This window comes from Plecotus auritus, assembly GCF_963455305.1.
Source record: "Plecotus auritus genome assembly, chromosome: 10".
NCBI lineage: Eukaryota > Metazoa > Chordata > Mammalia > Chiroptera > Vespertilionidae > Plecotus > Plecotus auritus.
The window spans coordinates 26,414,063-26,433,689 of NC_137785.1; the positions used below are offsets into that span (position 1 = coordinate 26,414,063).

Genomic DNA, 19,627 nt, shown 5'->3' on the forward strand with positions numbered 1-19,627 from the left:
CTGTTTTGGGCAGTGCCTTGGCTTCCGGCTGGACACCATGGTCAGACCCCAAGGTCAGACCCTGGGCAGCCTGGACTCGAAAGGCACTGCTGGAGCTCTCTTGCAAAACAAGAAAGGATGACTATGGTCTGTACTGGATGAGACTGATCTCTGGTGATCAGCCACCTATGCACAGCTTGCTTCCCAATTTAACACCTGGGAAAGCAGAAGTTATTAGAAAGCCTCTTCCATACATATGGAACTTGGCAATAGACAGCAGGTGGATTTCAGACTCACTGGAGCTAGAGCTGATCACTTTTCCTTTATGCCAGGGAACAAGTGTCCCCTCCCTGCCATCCTCTGATATAATCAACACTTGTGTCACCTTCTCATTGCAACACACCTGGAGGGCTCCTAACCAAGCTAGCTCATCTCACATGGGCAGCCACTTGAAGAGGCTAACTTTCACCAGCAGGACCACCCAGTATCTGGTCCCTCAATGTACTTGTATTGTCACCTAGCCACTGGCTTTCTGCTTGTACCATCTTGGTATTAAAAAAATCATATGTCCACTTGCAATAAACACCACTATCAACAGCTTTTAAAAACCAACACTTCAACCCCTGAGAATTCCTCTTACTTCAGCCTGACCCAGACAGGGCTCAGGTGCTCCTGGGAAGTGGGGAGAATGGAGAACTCGTCACACTTGAAACCCCACGGAGCCCTTCCAGGAGGTCCAGCATGGTGTCCACAGGGCTGATGTGGCACGGTGATGGGCACAGTAAAAGAAAGAGAGGGAACCCCCCAAGGGGGTGGGTATTAAGGAGGGCTTACCAACAACAATCAGCCAACCGAGGGCCTTGCTGACCTGGACATGGCCGCCTCCCGCTGTTCTGGCTCCAGCAAGGCAGGGGCTGCATGCTGGCCACTCATGGCCAACGTGGCCGTCAGAGTGTCAAGAGCATTCAGTTAGGCAACCTAGTCACTAACAAAGAGGACAGCAGGCGTGGCCGCTGCGCCTGGGGCACCCGAGATCCTGTGTCGATTCCCACCTCCCCGCTGCTGCAGACTGAAGGCACCGTTCCTGGTGTTTTAATCACAGCAATTAAACCGCAGAGACAGCAACTCTCCTGGAAGCTTGTTTCTTTAATCCTCCTGGGTTCTGATCAACCTCCTTACTCAAACTGCATCTTTAGCAGCAGCCCCATGGACATGACAGCAAAACGGGTACTGGTTTATACAGAAGCTTCTCTGGAGGGTACTTCTCTTTCAACTTGGTGGATTAAAAATTACCTTCTTCTTTCCAGTCTTTTAGCTATAGGCTCCTCTAAGAAAAGTGGCCTCTGATAATAGACAACTGTGTTGAAGCCGATAAGACCTTCCAATTACTTCCTGCCTTAGCAGCTGCACGATCCAGCCTGGTGTGCTCCTGTCACAGGGTCAGACAGCAAAGGCTGAGGGGCCTGCGCGCAGTTCCTGGGGGCCCGCTGCGGCGCTCACCTGGCTTTTCAGCCGTCCTAGGAGCTTCCAGCGGACTCTGCACAGAATGTCAATAAAGGACTCAGACTGCCCCAGGACCCAAGGGAAGTGCCACAAAGAAAAGGAAAACGCCAGAATCCGACCCTTCTTCCCATGCCAACCAACCAGGTGCCATGCTGGCTAACACCCACTTGGCCTCTCCCCGATGACCAGGGCTCCTTTGAGCAATGCAAGGCACACACCCAGAGGGAGGCTCCGGTGGGCAGATGTGGCGGGCAGGCTACTGCAAGAGGAGAGCACCCCACTTCTAATCAGCCTGCAAAAGCCCATTTCCCCTCTGGGTCCTATTACAGCACAAGCTCACACCTGTGGGAGCTGGTTGGAGCCAAGTGTCATGGGAAGGTAAAGGCAAGGTGGAAGGAGGGGCTGCTGCTGGATTACATTGGCTCCTGTTCTTCCAAGCCCTGGTCCACACCCTGCTCTGCTGGAGGCAGGTATTCCCTTGTTAAAAACAAACCAACACACACACACACACACACACACACACACACACCAAAAAAAAAAAAAAAAAAAAAAGAAACCCACCAAAAAAAACCAAAACAAAACCAAAAACAGGTAATGTATGGGATGAATGGGATGCTGGCCCCTTAACTAAAAACTAAGATTCTACATTCTCATTATTGAAGATATTTAAGATGAAAAAATGCACCAAGCAGTAATTCAAAGCCCAACTTTTGACCCCAATTTTACAAATGAAAAGCAGTCTCCTGCCACTCACCTTGGAACAGCCACCAGCCAGCATGTTCACACACCAGGACTTCTGCTGTGAGGAACCCCTACCCCCAGGCCAGGCACCACACAGCAACTGCATGGGAGAGGACAGTGGGGTAACTGCCCTCCAGCTTTCCTTCCTCTCCATCACTTTGCAAATGACCACCTTGAGCCCTCGGGGTGAAGGACAGAGGATGGCTCCACCACCTCCTCCCCAACAAGGCTAAGGGATTGGTCCCTGAGGCTTCAGGTGCACTTGATCACTAAGAGAGCCCCAAGAAAAGCCAGTGGCAGAGAAGGAGCAGAACTGCCCAGCCAATAGCTATTTTATTTTATAAATAATAAGAAAACTCATACAACAGGCAATCTGAGGGCTACTCCTGACAATTTTTAAGTCAAAAAGCCAATCTCCAGGTTGATAATATGCAGTTAATCAGAACGTTCATCCCCTAGCTCTGCAGAAGAGAACCCCCCCCCCCCCCCCCAGAGCAGAAATGTTCTGGTCTGTATCGGAGCGTGCTTCCTGGGGCCACTCCATATTCAAGTGCCGCCCGCGGTGTGGGTGGTCCACCCTCAGCCTGGCTCTGCCCTGGCAGGCCCCACCAGGACCTTGGTGCATGCAGGGCCGCACAGAAGACAACCTTTGGCAGCAGCCTTGTTCCAAGTCCGGTTTATTTTAAATCACACCAGTGACGGGGAGGGAAGACAACCTCACTTCTGGCCCCGGCTGGCAGCTCATGCTGAGTCATCAAAGAAAGCTTTTGCCATGGCATGGGCTACCTTCAGCACTCTCTTCTCCTTTGCTTCTGACCCAGCATCATCTCGAGCAAGCCTCACCCAATACTGCTCAGTCCTAGGCAGGTAGTCTGCGAACTCCTCACCAGGCGTCACCAAGGGGTGCTGTGGCTCTTTCATGGGAAGGAGGGAAATAAAGAAACACGTTCAGCAGAGGAAGAAAGCCTGGGTCAGGCAGTGTAGGCCACCTGCTCGCGGCCTGATGGAGTGACTTTAGGAGCACCATGATTTATAGAAATGACACCGTGAAGCCATTCTGCACTTTATCAGTGAAAGCACGATGACACTGCTCAAAGAGCAAGCTGCTCAATGACTCCAGATACAAATATTTTCTAAAAAACTTAGTGTGGATGAAAAGGGGCCACATGCTAACCTGACAAGCTCAGGGAAGGCCTGCATGGCGGCCTTGCAAACTCAGAGACCTAAAGTAACCACTAAGGATGGTCTGAAATTAAAACTTTTTAACTAAAAGCATTTATGGCAGGTAGTCAGGTCCTAGGCTAGAATCGTCCTTGACAAAAGTTAATCTTTATCTTAACTGAGACTGTGTATGGCCTCTGCATCTAAGATAACATACCTTTGGAATGTCAGGGTAACTTCCCTTTTCCCAAACCCCTCAGGGCACAACCAATGCACCAAAGCAGAGACTACAAGTATTTTTATTGTGTTAATTGTTGACTATCAAATATCCTGTACCCACTTTAACTAAAAGATGTATCATTTTACTTTTTATTCAATCCCAGAGGTTTCCCTGCTTTGCTTTCTCCCACCCTCCCTAATCTAGCACCAATGAATTTCATGTAGCCACTTATAACTTCTCTTTTGATTGTAAGATATAAAATAAGGTGCAAAACTGCCATTCACTGGAGCATTATCTCAACAGGTTAAGATTTTGCTTCCTGGAAATAGTTGACAGTTTGGCTCAAATAAACTCGCAAAAATTCTATACAGGTTTGAATGTTTCTTACACTGACATTAGGCTCATCTCTGAAGCATATCTACAAAGCAGTCAAATGTTAATACTCACCCTGGTCCTCTTCACTGCTGTCCTCGTCCTCCTCTCCGCCCTCAGCGCCCTCACCAGCATCACTGTCCTCCGAGTCAGTCTCCTCCAGCCACTCCTGAGTGTCTTTAAAGTAAAATGAACACCCACAGAGGGTCAGTGCACCCAGAGCAAGGGGAACCGAGACTGGGAGCTGCTGAGGACCCCATCTTCTCACTAAGGAAACCCGACCTGAATGGAAGGCCCCGACCCCAACGTATCAAAATGCGCTGTTTTCCCTGGATCTTAGCAGAGATGGTGAGAATAAGACTGGCAAAACCAGAAGACAGGAAAAAATCTTATAGCACTGTTTTATACCTTTCCCTAAGTGTGTGGATTTTAACTTCTAGTCTCAGACCTTAAAGTAACTAGTGACTTAAGAAATGAGCATGTACCACTAGCGAGAGCCTGTGGTACAATGTGAAAGTGAGGAATGAAGAAGGATCGGTGAGTAAATGAGGCCCCGAGGTTCAGGTCACAGACTGGAAGGGGTTGCCTGGTAGGCTCGTGTGCACACAGCAGGCTGCCCACAATGGTAAGCTGCCACAGGCAAAATCTGCTTTGCATCTATGAAAAGCCTGGACAGTCCTGAGGCTCACATGAATGGTGTCAAGGGCGAGCCTCGCTCCCCCGGTGACCAGGGTCTGCCCTCACACGTACAGCCAGATAGCACCCGGCCCATCAGCACATGGTAGATCTGGGTGGCTCTTGGGGGCAGACTGGATGAAGATGCTTTCAGAGTGCTCTCACTCCAACCAAAGGAGGTGCTTACCCCACCACAGCTCACCTGGATCCGCCTCCACCAAGACCATCCACTGGTCCATTTTATGCAGGTCAAGGCAGTAGAAGTCGCTGAGGGTGACCTGGCGGTCACCGGCCTCAAACATGCCGCCATAGAGGTAGAGTCGGCCATGCTTCACGGCCAGCATGGCATTGGAGCGGGGGCGGGGCTCCACCAAGGGGCCACCTGCTTCCTCTGGGCTATCGTCCTCATCAGACTGTGGCTGTTTTGATGGGCCTGGGGCTGTGAACATCTGCTTAATGGTGACCACTGTTCCGTCCTCTGTGACCACCTCTCTGACCACCTCCAGGGGCGCCTGAGCACTGGCCTTCCCACACTCCTGCTCGTTGGCTCCCTCAGGCTCTGCTTTTGTGCCCCGTCTCCGCTTCCTCTTCTCTGACTTGGGCCCCTGTTGACAAAAAGCAGGGCAGCCCACTTTAGCGGTAGACAGAGCTGTGCGCTCCAGAGTGCATGGGAAGCACCACCAACCGCGGGTGCTAGGCAAACAGCATTGGACTGCACCCCTAATCCACCTGCTGGGGTTGCCCCTTGAAGACCACACCCAGTGTCACTCTTCAGAGAATGTGGAAGGTGGCGAGTCCAGAAACAGGCCCTCATGCCCACCCAACTCTCAGCAGGGCCACTGAGGCCCTTCGATCTGGGCTGAGTCTCTGCCACAAAGTGCCGCCTCCCTCCCTCAAGCCCTATTTCTGAAGCTGCTGACCTGACTTTGTCAGCTTAAGGCCCAAAGCTGCTGGGGATCTCACTAAGGTGACGGAGCCCACCACTGGGACTGGTGCCACAGCAGGGACAGAGGTGATGGGTTCCCTGTTTAGTGAAGCTCACAGAGCCGTAGAGGGACCTAGAGGCCTGGGTGTCTCAACACCTGGCCTGGAAGGCAGAACTGGTTAACAAGACCACACAGCCTCTACCCAGTATCACCTGCGGAGGCAAGAGCCAGGTGCCATGTTAAGCTGCCTGTCTGGTGCACGACACACCATGGCAACTACTTTGGAGCCCAACTCTACCTTCAGCTGTCCCAAAAACCAGCGGTTCTTGGTGGCATCGTAGAAGTACAGGTCATTGAGGAAGTCACCCTCCAGGCTCTCCTCCTCTTCCTCATCACAGACACCCCCGAAGAGCAGCGTCTGACTGTTTGGGGCCATGGCCACAGAAAAGCCAGACCTGGGAGTGGGCTTGGTGCCTGAAGGGTTAATCCGAGTCCACACCCATCTGCCTGTCACAGGAGAGCAGGAGCTGAGGTAAGATATAGGGATGGAGGGGTAGCAAGAACCAGCCAATGGCACAAATGTCCCTGCTCCCCCAGTGTCTAGGATAGATGAAAAAATGCAGAACTGTGGGTAAAAGTCCATCAAGTTCACTCATTTGCTCCCTCTGCAGAAAAACAAAACACAATTTTCAACATCTCACTCCAAGTTTAATTCTTTTCCTTAAGGTTCAGTTTGCACTGGGGTGCCTTTTTCACAAACCCTCCAAACACTGTGCCCTAGAAGCTCTTTCCAGCTGTGGATGGAGGCAGGGATGAGACAGAGGCATGGAGGCTGGCACGCCCAGTGCTTGGAGAGGCCCACGCTGCACCCTGGCCTCCGGGAGGACCCTCATTCCACCCTCCCTTTCTCCTCTGTGGGCTGCATGGTCATGGCTGCATGCCCACAGAACACATCACTTTATGTTCTTCCCTCTGGCTTGTGTTTAATTTCTATGATCAGCCTCAAAATGTAACCTAGCGTGAAATGTGGGGGAAAGTTTTCCATCACATCTAGAAAGAAGAACCAAGATTTTCACTCCAACAAACATTAAAAAGAAACTTAACAGCCCAGTGGTGTCGCTCAGTGGTTGAGCATCGACCTATGCACATGCCCAGGTTGCAGGCTTGATCCCCAGTAGGGGGCATGCAGGAGGCAGCCAATTGATGATTCGCATAATTGATTTTTCTATCTCCCTCTCTGAAATCAATAAGCAAATATATATTTAAAAAAGAAGAAAGTTAAGAGAAGCAGCTAATGGGAAACATTCTACTGTGTCCTGCCTACATGTCCTCCATCGGTACACAGCCGAGGGGTGACTCCAGGCTGCACTCACTAGTGGGCCATGAGATCGATTATCACCAGCATATTAATGCTTTGAGGAAATAGAAAAGGATACATGTCAGAGGGCCCTGCACACAGCCAGGTAAGACATACTAGTATGACACATGCACACAAGTGTGTGCCAGCTCATAACGCACATGTCCTTCTCACTGGGGGGTAAGGGCCTGATGGCCAGGATGCAGGGGCAACACAGGCTTGGGGGTCTCACTGCCTAGAACACAGCTCAGCTTTCAAGTTCAAGTCCACTGATGTGTAAACCGGGTAAATTACTTCATGACTCTAAACCTAGCTCCCACTTGGAACGCAGATGTCCTCACCAGTTGTGCAATGTGTGTGGTTGGCACCTGAAGCACCTGGGTAGGAACATTTCTGAAAACTTGGCTTAAAGAATTTTAGCACAGGAAAGAGATAAAGGTATTCTGCACAACAACCCCTCATTTTACAGAAGACAGATCTCCCGGGGAGATGAAAAAATGCATAACTGTGGGTAAAAGTCCATCAAGTTCACTCATTTGCTCCCTCTGCAGAAAAACAAAACACAATTTTCAACATTGTGTTGAGGTCATAAGGCAGACCCTGATCACGCTGGATCCCTTCGGTCTAGTCCAGTCCTCTCATCACAAGACCTGCGTCACACAAATGAACCACAACCTTGCTTTTTGTAAAGGAACTTTAAAAAGTGAACGTTGGGGATGTCAACCCCACCTTAAGCGGTCCAGGAGTCTATATCCTAACATCAGACAAGAGAAATGACTGGAAAGCTGTGGTTCCCGCTCTCTGCAAAGGGGAGTTCATGGTTTGACAGTGCGTTCAAGCCAGTCCATCCTGAACTCCCCAGAGGGTGAACACTCCTCAGCTGCCTCTGCTGTGCAGGCAGGGGGACACTTAGGGTTATTTATGGAGGGTCTGGCCTGGCCTGCTCAGGGATGAGGATGGCCTGTCCACTGACCATCAACCCTACAACCAGAAGGGCAACTGGGCTTCTGTTTCTCTGCCCTGCCTTTTGCAGCGACATGCAGACCACCCACGGGCCCGTCCTCTCACAGCACCTGAACCTTCTCTTCCTTCCTCAGACTTCAGCAGGAACATATCTGAATGCTGGGTGCCTTTGTCCACATCTTTCTTGACTCTCTGCAAAAGGAAAAGGGGAGTCATGTGAGAACTAACAGGGCACCATCTACATCTAAGAATAGATTTCAATTTTAAAAATCTGCCTCCTAATAACCACAATCATGCTAGAAGCACTCTATGCTTCCTTACTAGAGCTTCCTATGGCTTCCGCAGCAATCCTGCTTTAAGTGGAAGGAGCTCTATGGAGACCACCGTGGGACTGTAATGCTATCACAATACAGCTATCCTTCCATTTTCAGTCCCTGTATATCTTCAGTTCCCATCATCCTTCAAACTTCACTGCGAGGATCAAACTGATGCTCCAGCAGAAGCCAGCCACCACCCAGGTAAGACTTTTCTGAGCTTCTAAAACAACAAGCCCAGGTGTCTGAACCCAGCCGGAGTCTAGCTTCAAATCGCTATCATTACCCAGCCAGACCAGACACCTCATTCTCCATAGCAACATCCTCTAGGTCTCATGCTGTAGCTGTTATCTAAACACTAAAGGTGTCTCAAAAGCTACTTGGCAAATATTATCTTGGGTGGAAGGATTTCAGTAAATCTTAACATTTTTATTTGTACTTTAAATTCCCTATTTTTAATAAAATTTTAATTTCAGAATACCTTTATATTTGCAGAAAAAAATCAGGAGATATTATTGAGGATTCCCACATACTCCACACCCAATTTCCCCTACAGTTAACATTTTACATTAGTGTGGCACATTTGTCACAATTAATGACCCAATATTGACAAATTACTATTAACTGAAGTAATTCTTTGGATTCCCTTAGTGTCTCCCTAACGTTCTTTTCTGTTCTAGGACACTTGTTTTAGTGTCATGAATCCTTAGGCTCCTCTGGGACATGACGGTATTTTGGATTTGCCTTGTTTGTGGTGACCTTGGCCGTTTTGCAAAATGTCCCTCTATTAGGATTTATCTGGTGTTTTTCTCACAATCAGATAGGGTTGTGGGGTATTGGGTGGTGGATCCCAAAGGTATAGCACCCTTCTCATCACATCATATCACGGGTGCATGCTGTCACCATGACTTACCACTGCCAATGTGGACCTTGACCACCTGGCTGAGGTGTATTTGTCAGGTTTCTCCACTGTCAAGAGACCCACACCACCCCAGCGTTCCACACTGTCTTCTTCAGAAGGACACACTCTGAAGCCCCCACTAACCGAGAGGGAAGTCATGCTCCACCTCCTGAAGGGGCACTGTTTCCCAGTCTCTGTGGAACTCTGCATAGGAGTTTTGTCTCTTCCCCATTTTATCTATTCAATCACTTGTTTATAATCGTATGGACTCATGGTTATCTATATTACACTGTGGGTCATAATTCAATACCATTTAATTTTGTTGCTCAAATGGTCTCAGCTCTGGCCACTGGGAGCTCTTTCAGTTGGCTCCTGTGTCCCTCTGACACACTCCATCAATGTGGTTTCTTACAAATAGTCCCTTGATACTACAAGATGCTCCAGACTCATCTTGAGTATTTCTTGCCCCAGTTCTAGAGCGAACTCCAAGGAGCACTGGCTCTGGTTCATGGAAGTGGTGTTAGGAACCAAGACCTGAGCACTGGCGCTCACTGCTGCTGGGTGTTGTTGCTTATCAGCCACTCAGCTGACAGAGCTAGGAAATGTTAAAAGAAAAAGAATGCATAATTCTTTTTCTTTTAACTAATGAGTATGTATTGTATTTACTATAAGGGGGAGGAGCTATTCTCCTTTTGGAAAACAAAACAAATAATCCAGTGTCCATGGATAGAACAGGTGACCTGAACATCCTCAAACCAAGGAGGTTCAACATGGGTCACACTTGGGGAACAGCTGGAATTGCAGAAAATCAAAACTGGTGCAAGCCTCTTGTTTTCCTTCTGGAAATATCTGCACGTTCAAGTGGTGCAATTTCTGCATGTTACACAGTTATTGAAACTAGATATTCTTATCTTTTTCAAGCATATTAACACAGAGGAAATGACTACCATCACTTCCATGCTTACCCTTTCAGACCAAAAGACCCAGAATTTTTAGGAACTAAATTCACACCCAGCGGTCTCTCCCGCTGCGGGGACAGTGAAGGAATTCAGTGACATCTGTATTTGTCATAGAAACTCAGATAACAGCTGTGCTTCAGCCAAACACTCTCTTGGCCTCCTTGTCGTCACTGCACCTGCCGACATTAACTGTACTGATTTGCTGACAGCAATGATTTCTTCTCAGAATTAACAGTCTAAGGAGGTGGGGGGACACCTTTTATGCCATAACATTTAAGTCCATCCCCTTGAAGCTTAATAGCCAGAAACCTTCCTAAGAAGGGCTACTAGCTCACCCAAGTCCACAGTTTCCACAGTGATAAGCCAGGCTGTGGCCGGGGGACAAGGATGTCACACCCTTCCGACTGGAAATGACTAGTTAAGGGGTCTGCACACCCCAGCAGGTTTCTAACTCCTCCTTTATAGCAGTTTACTTTCCTGAAGTGTTGTGGCTTCCTCCAAAACCCAACCTCCTTGTCCTCAAAGGAAACAAAAAGCTACCTTGTATTATTCTATTATTGTGGATCACCTGTGCCACAGCTTCTTTCTATCAATGCAAACCACACTGGTTTTTAATCTGCCCAGTTAGTCTCTTCACTAGATTAAACTCTACTAGGAGAGGAAACAGAATCTGCAAGGATTTTTGGAGATGTCACACTCCCATCCAGGGAATCAGAACTCTGAGGGCCCAGCCTCTTCAGAAGGAGGATCGCCTCCTCCTTTAAGCAGCTCAGGAGACTTGACATTAATGCCACACAAGGAGTAACCCAGGTGTTCACTCTACATAGCAGAACTTACTCCTCTACTCATACATTTCTGTCTAATACAGTACTAATGGAACCCAAAGACATCTGAGAGATGTGTATCAGGTGTTACAACATTAAGTTGAAAAAAAACCTCCATTGTTTCTGAAATTATTCAGTCTGTCTGAGACCCGGACACCAGCACTGGGCACCCATACCATCCTCCCCCACCCCAGCCCCAGGCCTGTCCTTGCAGCCTGCACACAAACTCTACACTCCTGTCCTCAAACAGTCCGAAACTCAGAGATGGACTCATTTTGTCATGAGAGCAGCCCCCAGGCCACCCAGACCCCCGCATTCAGTGCAGTCTGGTCCCTGGAAAAGGTAGCGACAGCTCTGAGGTAAGCAAAGGCCTTGCACTCCAGAGACCCGAAGTCGGAACTCGGCAACTCCACTCTGAAGAGCCCTTACTTCTCCTATCCACTCCCTTGGGCATTCCCACCTTTATCCCTGAAGGGCAGGGGAGCTTCCACAAAAGTAGCTGCAACCTGGTCAAGATTCAAACAAAATTAAAAACCCTGAAAGGGAGAAGTGAGCTTCAAGTTACCTGTTTTTCCAAGGTCAAATAAAACAGCCGCACAACACACCCAAACCAGGGGCTGTGCGAACAGAAAACTCCTGTCCTGAGAGCTGAGAAACAGCAACACAGCTGACAGCAAGAGGCCCGCCCCCACTCCGCATGCGTGGGAGGCATCCTCTCACACACGGGGGATGAGCTGCAGTCCCCTCTTCCCAGAGTTTCACTTTCCCCAGTCTCAGTTACCGTGGTCAACCACGGTCCCAAAATATTAAATGGAAAACTCCCCAAATAAACAATTCATAAGTTTTAAATTGCAAGTCATTATGAAATAGCATGATGAAACCTCACACTGTCTCACCTGGGATGCAAATTGTTCCTTTGTCCTCCATCTCCCACTGTATATACTCCCTGCCCATTCCTTAGTCATTAATCAAATCGGTTATCAAATAGACTGTCATGGTATCACAGTGCTTGTGTTCAAGTAACCCTTATTTTACTTAATGTCCCAAAGCACAAAGAGCATTGATGCTGGCGATTGAGATATGCAAAGAGAAGCTGCGTTTCCATGAAGTGAAAAGGTGAAAGTTCCCGATTTAATTTAAAAAAACCCTGTATGCTGAAGTTGTCAAGATCTACATTAAGAAAAGTCTTCTAACCATGAAATAGTGAAGAAGGAAAAAGAAAGTCATGCTACTTTTGCTGCTGTACAACAAATGCAAAAGTTAAGGCCACAGTAGCATGTAAGTTAGTTAAGATGGAAGGCACTAAATCTGTGGGTGGAAGACATAAACAGAAAATGTGTTGACGTGTTGTTCCAGAAAGCACTGAGCCTATAAAAAGACTTCAACAAGGAATCCCCTAAAATGAGTGACATTAAGCCATTTATTGCAAGGTTACTGAATGGTTACAGACTCAGGAATAGGTTTGGACTAAGAAATATAAAAATTTAGATTGGCCGAAACCGGCTCTCCGACATCCCCCAAGGGTCCCGGATTGAGAGGGCACAGGCCAGGCGGAGGGACCCCATCAGTGCACAACTGGGGCCGGAGAGGGACCGCAGGAGGGCTCCAGGGCGTGTCCAGCCCGTCTCGCCAGGTCCTGATCAGCCGGACCCCAGCATCAAGCTAACCTACTGGTCGGAGCATCTGCCCCCTGGTGGACAGCGCATGTCATCAACAGTCAAATGAATGGTCAGATACTTAGCATATTAGGCTTTTATTACTAGAGGCCCAGTGCACAAAATTCGTGCACGGGTAGGGTCCCTAGGCCTGGCCAGCGATTAGGGCCAACGTGGGGCAACTGGCGGGGCAATCAGGGGGCCCCCACTGGCACCCACCTTGGCCAGCCTGGTGCTGCCTGCTCACCAGCCCTGCCCACCACTTCTTCTGCGGGGCGACCAGGGTGGGGGTGGGCGCCACTGGCACCCACCTTGGCTGGCTTGGGGCCTGCAGGCTGGGGGCAGTTCCTGCATTGACCGTCTGCCCCCTGGTGGTCAGTGCACGTCAGAGCGACCAGTCATTCGCCGGTTGTTCCACCATTCGGTCGATTTGCGTATTAGGCTTTTATTAGATAGGATTATATGTTCTACTTTATTAGTGTTGTTAATCTCTTACTGAGTCTAATTTAGAAATTAAACTATTATAGGTATGTGTGTATAGGAAAAAATATAGTATACATAGGGTTTGGTATTCTACATGGTTTCAAGCATCCACTAGGAGTCTTAAAACGTATCCCTCACACATAAGGGGTACTAAAGTACTTTAAAATGCCATGGATTCCTCTGGCCCACATGTCTGGAGCATGGGAGAAGGCAAGCTGCCTTCTGTTCTCTAACCTGCCACCTTCAGCATCTTGGCCAGTGGAAGGTTGGATTTATAAAGTTATCAGAATTTTGCCCTGGTTCTCCTGGATTTAGAATGGCAGTAATTTTTCAAAACCAGGCACATTGATGGCTGAGGTCCCCAAATGAACCATCTGTGAAACACAGAAACCCTAGGGCCCTGTTCTTTTTGACACCTCCTAATTTAAAACCCTACTTATGCAGGCTGCTCCAAGACGGTTCCAAGGCGTCTTCACTGGACTATGCATCAGGCATGTCATCAGCTCACCGTGCAGGTTGTCCAGCAACCTGTTCCCTTTGCCAGGTAGTGATGCCAGGCAGGGGTCATCTCCAAAGGGTGTTCCCATCGGGACTTGAGCAGCCTACTGCCTACTTAGACTAACCACTTTTTAATATTCCATAGGGTTCACAACTCAAATCTTTCCCAATTCTGATAAATCCCAACAGATAAGCTTTTCACTGCAATTCAAATGCCACAGGTCTGGATTAAGTGGACTTGGAGTATCCACCCGGCTAGTTCATGTGGCGAGCTGGAGAAGATTAGGCACCGAGAATTAGGCACCATTTTGATTAACAGCAACAACAGCTTCACAAGATTCCACTGTTTGTCATCCTGGTTTACTCTATGAAGCATTTGCTGTGATCAAGTACTGGATCTGGCTGGGCACTTTGCACAGCTTTTGGCCACACCAGCCTGTTTCTCAGGACCCTCCTGACAATCAAACATTTTCTCATTCCAGAACAAAGGCTGACTACTCACTGGGGTGGGTGGGGGTATGGAAGACGGTGGACACAGGGCATCTCTCTGCCTCAGTTGTCCCAACCACCCCACAGGCAGCCTCCTCAGCTACCAAGTCAGAGGGCCCATTCACCCGGGGGAAATGAGAATGAAAACCACATGAGGTGACACAGATCCATCAGAAAGGCTGAATGTACTAGTAAAAAGTGTGACACTATCAGGTGCTGATAGGTATGTGGAACAGCCACACTCTCAGGAAATTTGGGTGCAACTATTTTGGGATGAAGCACAAGTTTCTTATGAAATTAAGTTAGACCCATCAGGCTCACTCCTAGCAATCTACCTGAGAGATAAGAAGTGCAGCCACAGAATGACTTGCACAAGAATGCTCACAGCACTTTCTTCATAATAGTCAGAAAGTGGAAACAAATCAGGTGTCCACCAATAAAAAATGGACAATTACGGTGTGTTACATAAGGAATACTTAGTGTGAAGAAGCAGTTAACTGAAACGTGCAATGTGGCCAAACCTCGAAACATGCTGGGTGAGAGGAGGCTTCCTCTTCTAAAGAACACATGCTGCATGACTATCTGAAGTTCCAGAACAGGCAAACAGAATATATGGTGGGAAACACCAGCACAGTCCTTGCCTCTGGGGGGTGGTAAGGGCAGGGGAGGCTGGGAAGGGCTCAGCAGAACCATAACTCACAAGGGGCGGATATCCATCTGTCATAACCAGCAAATACACACTCAAACTGTGTGCACTTTTGTGGGTCTTTTCACATTAAAAATTAAACATGGAACTCTACTCAATGATACACGTTCTGGTATTTAGGGGCAAGTATACAGATGTCTATACTTTCCTTTGAAATACATTAAAAAATGGGTGGGTAGCAGTATAGATATGACCAAATATGTGATAAAACAAGTACAGTGAAATATCAATGGCAGAATCTAGGTGGGGAGATATATAAGTATTCACTAATTCTTTCTGGTCACTGAATGTCAGAAAAATTTTCAAAATAAAAATAAGAAAAAGCCTACAATGAGATACCAATTCCTCTCTCTCAGATCCACACCTGCTTGCACGTTGGTGAAATGTTGATAACAATGGAGAGAGAGCAATGCTGGTGGGTTTGATGGTGTGAGGGCACACCGTGTGAAGGACACACGCCAGGAGCCAACAGGAGACCCTCTGGTGCACATGAACCAAGAGATGTGCACGAGAAGGTTCAGGTGCATGTCAGCACTGCTTGCAGATGAGAAAAGAAAAGGCCCACTAGCAATAGAAAGGAGAAACAAGCCGTGGTATATCCTACAATGGAACACCCGATAGCATTAGATCCCCACATACAGAATTATTCATACTGCAGCGTTTTTGGGCGTATAGATTAGACTGGAACAGATTAACACCATCTCTGTCCACTTCTAAGTCAATAAAAGGAATCATTTATATGAAACTAATATGCAATAAGTTCTCAATGTTGATGAAAATACGGAAGTTATTGTATTCCTCTACCTGCCACGTCTTACCTGCTTTGAGTAGCCCCCATAGATGACAATGCTGCCCTGGGGAGTGACAGACATTTGGCAGCCAGATCTGGGTGTGGGCCCAGTCCCAGATGGGGACAGCTTGCTCCATGTGAATGTGTCCAGGTCAAAGGCATACACGTCATTGTAATAGATGTAATCTCTGGTTATAATAGAATCACACAAACAAAAAGGCAGTGAAGTTAAAAAGCAAACCTAATTTAAAGTTTTCCAGTATTTGTACTGTATTCAGTTTAATTAAAATTTAAGTTCATGATAGGACTAGAAGCATATGTGAGTTTGCATTTGAAAATAAAAATGCTAGAAGCACAGTGATTTGCCTGAATCTGAAAGCCTTTTTAATCTGAAAGTTATACCATATTTCCTTACATAGTTTATAAAATCACAATCTTACAGCCCTGGCCGGGTGGCTCAGTTGGTTGGAGTGTTGTCCCATATACCAAAAGGTTGAGAGTTTGATTCCCAGTAAGGGCACATACCTAGGTTGTGGGTTTGATCCCCAGTCACGGAGAACAAGGGAGGTAAGCAAAGTTTTTCTCTCACATCGATGTTTCTCTCTCTGTGTCAAATCAATAAAATATAAAAACCATTTTCTTGGGTGAGGATTTAAAAATAAGTTATAATCTTGCAAAATAATTACATTAGATTACTGAGTGTAATTTTAAGCTCAACAATGAAACACAGATCTAAATGGATCCTCAGGACAGAGGTATTTACAGCTTGGTAAGGGCTGTGAAGAGACCCTGAACTGGGTGGAAGAAGGGACCACGAAGGCCTAAAACAGAAAGATGTCAGAGGCAAATCTTTTGACTCTGTAAGCACAGGCAACAACGAGGACATGGTTGAGGTATTCCAGGAGGCACTGTGGCCCTGCCCTGCTTAATGCTCCTGGGACTTAAGTGACAAAGAACTCAAAATGCAGAAGGGGCCTTGCAAGGGGAGCCCCAGTGTGGGGAAAGTGACAGCTCTGTCTGAGTCACAGAGAGAACGTTGTGTTCTGACATGGGAATTTTACAGATGGCCACAGGCCTCTGGTCAAAATCACACCAAAAAAATAACAGACACTCTCCAGCTACTCAAAATGGAGAGCCTAGAACTGATTTTTAAAAGAAAACATGGAGAAAGTGATCAGCCACCCCAGTCGGAAGGGATTTCTGTCTTTTCCACTGCATTCTAATAATCCGAGATGGGACTCCATAGCAGAAGGACCACGGTGCAAGGCCGGTCTGCTCACCTATACCTACCTTCCAACACTGTGCACAGCATGGCATCTGAAACAGAACAAGTCATCTGGTGGCCTTTCTGACTGGCACCACGACCAACTGCACCGTTCTGCAGGTGCACATATAAACTGAGGAATGGGGAGGCTTACAGTTTTTAAAAGACTTCACCACATTCTACTATTTCCTCAGATTTCACACTACAGATTCTCAGCAAAAAAAATCCTATTCTGCACATACAATAACTATAAACTGTTATTTGGTTTTTAAAAGTCAAACTCATTTAATATGGATGGCGACTACACAGCTATCTGTTCTAGTTTCTTCATTTTTCTGTTTGAAATACTTCATAAACAATAATTTTAAACAAGGTAACAGTTGACAATAGCTTTGAAAGTTTTCCTAATTCTGAAATGGTTGCAAGTTATAACCACTATAAAATGTGATTCACTTTATAGCCTGAAGTGCTAGGAGGGGGCTATATTTTTGTTGTTGTTGTTAATCCTCACTCCAAGGATATTTTCCACTGATTTTTTTGAGAGAGAGTGGAAGGGAAGAGAGAGAGAGAGAACATCGATTGGGTGCTCTCCACAGGTGCCCTGACTGAGGCGGGGATTAAACCTGCAACCCAGGTATATGCCCTTAACTGGAAATGGAACCTGTGACCCTTCAGTGGGCAGGCCGAGGCTCTAAGCACTAAGCCGCACTGGCCAGGGCGAGGAGAGACTGTATTGATATCACTCCCTGTCCCGCACATAGGAGGTGCTGAATTAATGCATTGACAAAATCATGAATCCCCATGTCTACATTTGACAATTATTTGTGTGTGTTTTTAAAGTTCCAAGAATAAATATAAACAACAATTGCTTGGGTATCAATTTTTTAAAATAGCTCATGCCTTGGCCGATGTGGCTCAGTTGGTTGAGCATCGTACTGTGCACTGAAAGGCTGCCAGTTCAATTCCTGGTCAGGACACATGCCCAGGTTTATGGGTTCATCCCGGTCAGGATGTGTGCAAGAGGAAAACGATTGATGTTTCTCTCTCTCTCTCTCTCTCTCTCTCTCTCTTTCTCAAATCAATAAAAATGTATTTTTAAAAATAGCTCAGGCTCTCATGCCCAAAATGGCAATGACTAGCCAAACACCTACTTGGCAGGAGGGCAGCCCTGGGGCAGTGAGCCAGGGTGAGGGCAAGAGGACAGAACACAGGACCAACTGAAAATCAGCAACCTTTGGTTGAGGACAAGTTCTACTACTTACTATCTTGATTTCCTCAACTTTAAGATGATAATTTAAGAGAACCTATAAAAAACTTGGTAAACAGTATGACAAGCTAAGTAACTAAAGCTTCATTACAACCAAGTTACGCCTTCCAGGATACAAACTGACTCCTTGCTTAATTTCAATTATACTTTTAAAATCCCTTCCAACTAATTTAAGAATTTATATCCCTGTTTCTCAAGTAATAAAAGTATCTTTATTCATGAAGAAAATGGAAACTTTAATGGAGCCAAATCTACAGTACAATCCTCAGCCTAAAATGGGGGGATGGGGAAAAATTACAACGCTCACTCTTCATTCACCAAATGCCTCCTTCTTCACATATATGTGCGAGGATTTATTTTTATAAGCCAGTAATTCTTAAAAAAAATTTGTGCAAATGGATCTTAATTTGACAAAAATGTGAGTGGGGCCACCACAACTAACAAATTGATAACTATGCTATTTTCTTATTTTTTACTTTTTTATTGATTTCGGAGGAAGGAAGAGAGAGAGAATCCTGCACATCCCACACTGGAGATCGAGCCCACAACCTGGGCATGTGCTCTGATCAGGAATTGTGACCTCCTGGTTCATAGGTCAACACTCAACCACTGAAACACGCCCGCCAGGCAAACTATGCTATTTTTTAAAAGAAAAGAGAGGAGAGCGGAAAATGAGGCACTCAGAAAAAGGCATCTATCCACCTTCTTTGATATGGTCATGGTCAAAGGAAAATCATTGCAAACATGGCCTTCACCAGGCATTACACAGTGTAGACATTTTACCCAAAATGTTATTGTGTTATAATGGCAAAAGGAATACTGCTAGCCGATTCACTATATATCTTGTTTTTCTAGTCTAAAATAGGGATATTCAAGAGGGTAGCTGTACAGATGACAGGTTTAAAACAATCAGGGACCCTGCTAGGTTGCCCTGGGAACCCACTATGGCTTATACTAAGGTAACCATGACACCAAAGGAGAAGTGGAGGCACCTCTGCAGACACCACTGCAGAACACCAGCTAGCACTACATTCCCCAGCAGGGTCCCTTGGACAGCAGCACCAGGCCCAGGCCTACTGAGTCAGAAACCTGAGGTGGGGCTCAGTAACCAGAGTTTTAACAAGCCCATCAGGGGATTCTGTATCAGGCTCAAGTTTGAGAAGACTGTGTTAGATAAGATGACCACATCATCTACAGGGCTCAGTACAAAATAAAAATGTGGGGCCTGTTCAATAATTAAGAATTTCAAGATAGTGACAGCAGAGCATGAAACTAAGCTCAGGCCCTCCTGAGTGTGGGGCCCTGGTTGGCTACTTGAGCTGCATGCCCATGAAGCTGGCCCTGGTGTTAGGAGATGGGCAGCATTTTCCTTGTGTATTCAGAATGGTCTTTCCCATAAAAAGTTCCCTCCTTACTACTCCAGGAAAGAAAAATCTTCCTGCTATTGGCACTAACCTTGTACTCTCATGGAAACCACCAAAAAGTATTAACTGTCTCTTCCAGGCTACCATACGATGTCCACTCCGGCCTGAAGGACCCCCTGGTGATCTAAAATTTAAAAAAACAAAACAAAAAACAAA

The 19,627-nt window shown here is 46.9% G+C and overlaps 1 protein-coding gene across 1 annotated transcript in view; it reads right to left on the reverse strand.

Moving 5' to 3' along the window:
- Nucleotides 1-2,534: 2,534 nt before the first annotated feature.
- KLHDC4 (kelch domain containing 4) overlaps nt 2,535-19,627 on the reverse strand; it is a 51,545-nt gene continuing 34,452 nt past the window's right edge. The window contains exons 6-12 of the mRNA XM_080645803.1: nt 19,503-19,595; nt 15,545-15,704; nt 8,008-8,089; nt 5,876-6,084; nt 4,854-5,256; nt 4,052-4,153; nt 2,535-3,137 (exon numbers count right to left, since the gene is read on the reverse strand). Of these exons, the coding sequence (XP_080501929.1) occupies nt 2,965-3,137; nt 4,052-4,153; nt 4,854-5,256; nt 5,876-6,084; nt 8,008-8,089; nt 15,545-15,704; nt 19,503-19,595 (1,222 nt within the window). The 3' untranslated portion in view covers nt 2,535-2,964. The remainder of the gene's footprint in view (nt 3,138-4,051; nt 4,154-4,853; nt 5,257-5,875; nt 6,085-8,007; nt 8,090-15,544; nt 15,705-19,502; nt 19,596-19,627) is intronic.